Source organism: Phalaenopsis equestris, unplaced genomic scaffold (assembly GCF_001263595.1).
Source record: "Phalaenopsis equestris unplaced genomic scaffold, ASM126359v1 Scaffold225436, whole genome shotgun sequence".
Taxonomy (NCBI): Eukaryota; Viridiplantae; Streptophyta; class Magnoliopsida; order Asparagales; family Orchidaceae; genus Phalaenopsis; species Phalaenopsis equestris.
The window spans coordinates 1-5,706 of NW_018243481.1; the positions used below are offsets into that span (position 1 = coordinate 1).

General features: G+C 33.2%; 1 protein-coding gene across 1 annotated transcript; it reads right to left on the bottom strand.

Annotated features, from left to right (window-relative positions):
- Window positions 1-744: 744 nt before the first annotated feature.
- On the bottom strand, window positions 745-5,536 carry LOC110037819 (probable DNA helicase MCM8). Its single transcript, XM_020742542.1, has 4 exons — window positions 5,176-5,536; window positions 2,530-2,667; window positions 2,071-2,188; window positions 745-992 (listed from the first exon to the last, which is right to left on the bottom strand). The coding sequence occupies exons 1-4, from the start codon at window positions 5,353-5,355 to the stop codon at window positions 745-747; spliced, it is 684 nt and encodes a 227-aa protein (XP_020598201.1). The 5' UTR covers window positions 5,356-5,536.
- Window positions 5,537-5,706: the final 170 nt, after the last annotated feature.

Sequence of the window (5,706 nt, forward strand, 5' to 3'; positions counted from 1 at the left end):
CATTGCTATCCGAGATGATGACAGCAAAGGGGGAGCGCTGGAACAGCAACGGCAGCAAATATGGAGGGCTGGAACAGCGATGACAGCGGGTAAGGAGGGCTAGAACAGCAACGGGAGATGCGGTGGACAACTAGACAGCCAAAGGAGGGCTGTCCTGGGCAACAACAATAAGGAAAATGGCTGGACGACAAGGAAAACAATAAAAGGAGGTTGTTTTGGTCCGTCGCAACAGGGAAGGGGTGGTCGGGAGTGCTGCGGAAGGGGATACATGAGATAATCACCACCTTAGGAGTGAGATGCAACCAAAGCACCTCTCAAACCTTTGGATACAACTTTAAAAGGGAAAACAAAGATACCGTCGGCTGTTCCAACAAAAAACACAATAAAATTGAGGATCCAAACCCTAATACAGCACATATATAGGAGGAATGACAAAGGAAACTCTTTAAGAAAATAGAAAAAAATAAATAATGCCGCCAAGTTTGATCTTTCTACAATCACCGCCGCATAGCACCCCGCATCATTTACATCTCATACCTAAACTTTCATATTTATACATAGAGCACTCAAATCATTAATATCACAAAAAATAGTATTATTATTGCTTTTAAAAAATTAAATACACATTTTCATGCATAGATTTAAAACACTAAAGTGCTATGTAGGTAAATATCAAAGTGCAATATAAGAATTGTATGCTAGGTATTAAATTTCCCAAGAATTTTTCAACTATAACTAAGCTTCCTAAGCAAAGATAGGAGTTTCACGCCTTATTTTTTGAAAATCTATGGCTTTAGCAGAAGATCTGACTGCAGTAAAAGTCTTGCTTCGGCATCCATGAATACTGCAACCTATTGGTGGTGAAAATCTTCCATCTGGAAAAGCTCTTGTAATAACGGTTCCGCATTTAACACATGTAAAATCCATTTGCATGATTAGTGGCCTCACAGTACTAACTTTAACGACAGTGCCCCGTACAGAAACAAGCTTACCTGCGGCAATATAATTCGAAATCAAAAACTTTTTTCTTAACCAATAAAATAGGGAAAAAAAACTCCGACGCATGGAAACAGACACGTGAGCAATGACAAAACATGCACACGTGACACTTCTATTTTTAAAAATATACTCAGACAAAACATTATAATATAAATGGGCATTTATATACATCCCACCCAATTCTTATGTATTTACAAATCTAATACTCAAACTTTGTTTTTTACATTTATATCACACAAATTTTTCATATTATATTGAAAATGCTTTGATTTCCGGAGCTATTTATTTTTGAAGTTATTTTTTAACTTTTTAAATGTCATTTACATTCAACTTAGTCATTTGAATGGTTAAAACTATTCGTAACATCGGACTATCGGAAAAAGATTAGAAGCACTATTAGGTTAAAACATAGAAGTTTAGTGGAATCAGAATATTGAAACTAGATTCTTACAAACTTAGAGGGCGATGTGGATGCCTAAGAATTCTTGCAGGATTTGGACAACCTAACTATAATATGGGATTCCAACCTTCCCATGCATTGGTAAGATGAACATATGTAAAAATTGAAGTTTAGATGTTAGATATGTAAATACATAAGAATTGATGGGTATATATTTAAATCCTCCTAATATAAATTAACAAAAATTGATAAAAAGTAAATAAAAAGGATTTTAAAAACAATAAAGAAGAGATATTGAATAACATTAATTGTCGAAAGCTAAGGAATTCAAAAATATAATTTAATTTATGATATAAAAAAATAAACACTTGCCATCTTAAGTTTAATTTTAAATAAAAAATAAAATATTTCTTTAAATTTTAATCTTAAAAATATAGGTTTAAAAATATTTTTAAATTTTTTTAATTTATTAATTTAAGCACGTGTGTCCCTTTTTTTCTTAAATATTATTTAAATTAAACACTTCTATATTGTGCCGCTAAGTGTCGGAGCCATATAGGAGGCGTTTCCACGTTCAACACTGCACTGCGCTTTAATTAGAAGTGTTCGTGCATTATAAAAAAACATAAGTAGGTAACAAATGAAACCCAAAAAGAAAGCATACGACCAACCAATGTAAGCAGCTTTCAAACTTTTTAGTGTGATCAATGAATCAGGATGATTATAAAGCCTAATATTAATCTTCTCAGCCTCTGCAATGTGATGATCATTTCCCTTCAACAACAGAGCCTGCATACAAATTTCAAACAGAGATTCGTGTTAGGAATTTTCAAACCCAAAGGATGGTAAAAGAAATGGGGCATTTACCTACATAGCACATAAATGTTATGTATTTACATATCTCACACCTAAACTTTCATATTTACACACATTGCACTAAAATCTTTAATATCACATAAAAAATAGTGCTATTATCATTTTTTAATAGTGAAATACACCTTTTCATGCATAAGCTTAAAGCACCGAAGTGTTATGCGTATAAATATGAATGTTTAAGTGTGAGATATGTAAATGCATAAGAATTGTGTGCTAGGTATATAAATCTCCCAAGAAACATATACATAAAGTACCATATGAGCTGCGGCTCCCATGCATAAGAGTGACTCTTTGGGCACTTCCCTTAAGTTTGCATAAAACCCCTCTACTAAACATACTTTTTGAAGCTGCTGGAAGTCAACCGGCAGAAAGACACAACTATCATACTGAACCTGTATATGAATTTATATTAAACTAAATCATGATGCAGCTAGTAGTGCATGATAACAAATTCACAGTTCCATTAAAAGTGCAAAGGGGCATTTACATATATAACACAAATTCTTATGCATTTACATGTTTAACACCTAAATTTTGTTTTTTTTTTTACAGTCATAACAGCCAATTCTTTCATATCACATCAAAAATACCATTTTAGCTTTTATAAAGTCCAATACACTATTTCATGCGTAAGTAAGATAATATGTATGATTTAGATGTAGATATGTAAATACATAAGAATTGAGTGGTATGTACGTAAATCTTCCAAGTGTAAATTGAGAAAAATCAACCATTACCTTCAGAAAAGAAAGTAGTTCTTATTATTATTTATTTTTCAGATTAAACAATCAGCATTTAGTGATGAAAACATACCACACCATATAAAATTGAGTTGCAAAATTGAGGCCTTTTAGGATCGCTTTGTAATATTCTTCAGATTAAACAAGTTGTTCTTCTAGTTTCTTTTCTGATAATTATTATTTTTTGCCACCTATTGAATTATTATTAAGAATCCAATAATAGAATAAATTATTATTATTATTTGTTTATTCTTGGCGCGTGAATCAGAAACAGATTTAAATGATTCACTTTTGAGTTTGTCTAAGGAGTTAAAATTAATCATTTAATCAAGTTCCGTGTTGTCGAGTGTAACAACTTTCGGATCCTAGATGTGACAATAAAATGTTAGGATAAGAAAGTGATTTTCCTAATGATACAATATAAATGTTTACTGAGTCATAATCAATGTAAGAACCAAAATTTTGTTTTTTTTTTTTTCCCACTAGTAAGTCGAGCGGAGCCACCTTCTCTTCTCCTTCCTTCCGGCAATTGTTGCTTTGTCTTCTGGGTCACACAATGCGCGGGATCTCTTACTCTCGTTGTCATACGGCCTTCCTGATTCAGAGACTCGCGCAATCCCCCACAAGATCCCCTTTCTTTTCTTCCTTCCTATGAGTTTCCTCTTCGGTTTTCGCCTTCCCGAATTGCTCAACCGCACCGCCTCAGTAAGCCCTCCTTCCCATTTCTTTCCTTTTGTTTTCTATTGTAATGCAAAATTAAACACACTAACACGTCTAATAGTAGTAATAATAATAATAATTAATATAATTTTATAGCTAAATGTATTTTGGGTATAGAGCTTTTGAGCATCACCTACTTGTTACGTCATCGAGTGAAACTTACAAAAAGTCAGAAGTTTCATTTTTGCCACCTCAAAGTAACTAATTATTTTTTAGTATGGGATAAATGTATATTTCCTAGTTATGGGTTTTATTCTTACTGTTTGTATTATATTCAAAGTTATTTTATAGGATTGTCAGTCCAATCTTTGATATTTCATTTATTTATTTTTTCAATTATTATAGCTTCAATTATTGTTCATAACTAAGTAATTACTTACTCCATTATTGTACAACTCTCTGTGTATATGAATAAACCGTGCAATTAAAATGTTTTTCTTTTCTTGTAATTTACTTTTATGAATTACATGTAAATTTCTATCATATCACAAATCTATGTGAAGTAGCATTTTGCTTATATATTTCCTATGAAACAAATTTCATATGTTTTTGTGTCAGCTATGTAGGTCGGTTGAACCTTTTTAGATATTGATTAGTTAGGCTGACGGACCCACTGAATGATGACTCTATAAGAAATTGCCAGACTTTCTAGGGTTGATGTTTACCTTCCCAGTTTCACAGTATCTAATAATATTGATTATATAAATATAATTTAAACTAAAATTAAAAAATGAATGATTTCTAAGCCATACACCAGTAATAATTAGTGATTGCATATTTCATTAAACAGTTTGAATATACTCATATTATATTGATTTCGATTTATCCAGCATATTTTTGTCCGATAAAATTATAATTGTGCATATAGTAACTTTTTATTGTTCATACTACATCTCTCAATTCATTGTCATTTATACTATAATAAATAGTGGTTATATATTAGATTTGATTTGTTATGCTTACCAGTTAATATTTTTGTCTAACAGTTCTCTTAAACCTCTTACAGGATTATCCTCACAGATGCAAACATTTCAATTCTAAATTCATTTTTGATATTTCAATATTAGCTTTAGTTATTCTATTTCCTCTTTTAAGTATTTGGTTGGTGTTTCCCCTATTAACATTTTTAGTTTTGTTTCAGTCAATTTTTTTTTAGTTGTTCCGGTTGGACTTTTATTTATAAAATAAATCAAAACTTTTTTTTTGTTGACATTTACATATAATCTTTTATTTTGATAATACAAAATATATGCAATTCATTTCATTATATTTGTCTTCCAGGCTCGGGTTTGACATCAAAAGATTCAACACGTATCCATGGGAAAATGAAATGCAAATAATAACAATCAGAAACCCTAATTTGGTCACTAAACTTAAAACCCTAGCCCCTGCGCTAATAGAGACGGAGATAAAATGCGAGGAGGGGGAATGAGGACTTACGTTAGAGAGGATGGAATCCGCTTTCAGGGATGAGAAGAAGTCCGCCAGCTCGGCCAAAAGCTTGTACCTCCTGTCATCTATAGCAAAATCCGCCTCCGGGAAATAAAATGGCCAGATATCTGCCGCAGTGTCGGCGTACACGTTGCGGTCCAGTGCGCGGCCCTCCTCCGCTGCGTACATCTAGAGCTCGGCAATGGCGGAAGTGTCAGACAAGAAAAACTCCGGGAGAACGGGGAGCAATGGCTGGGCGATGATGAGAACGAAGGAGGCGGCAGCAGCTCGGCTTCGAAGAGAGAGACATGCCTTCGCGCCCTCTCGAAAAGTGGAGAAATATTTGATAGGTTACACTTCGCGGTAAGAATCCCAATCGTATAATCCTGAAAAATTATGCCGTACCCGAACCTAAATTTTCTGATCTAATATATTTTGGTGGGCCCCATAGAAATTTAAAAAAAATGGAAATAATCTTGTCCCTGATCTACGGTCAGGATCGGATATGCGGTGTCCGCACGCGATAATCCCTCATAATCT

What these genes read in the sequence shown, in the direction of transcription:
- LOC110037819 (XM_020742542.1), bottom strand. Translation starts at nt 5,355, where the DNA reads ATGTACGCAGCGGAGGAGGGCCGCGCACTGGACCGCAACGTGTACGCC. An exon ending in CGGATTCCATCCTCTCTAAC is followed by an intron (nt 2,668 to 5,175) that starts GTAAGTCCTCAT and finishes ATTCATATACAG; the next exon opens with GTTCAGTATGATAGTTGTGT. An exon ending in TTTGAAAGCTGCTTACATTG is followed by an intron (nt 993 to 2,070) that starts GTTGGTCGTATG and finishes ATATTGCCGCAG; the next exon opens with GTAAGCTTGTTTCTGTACGG.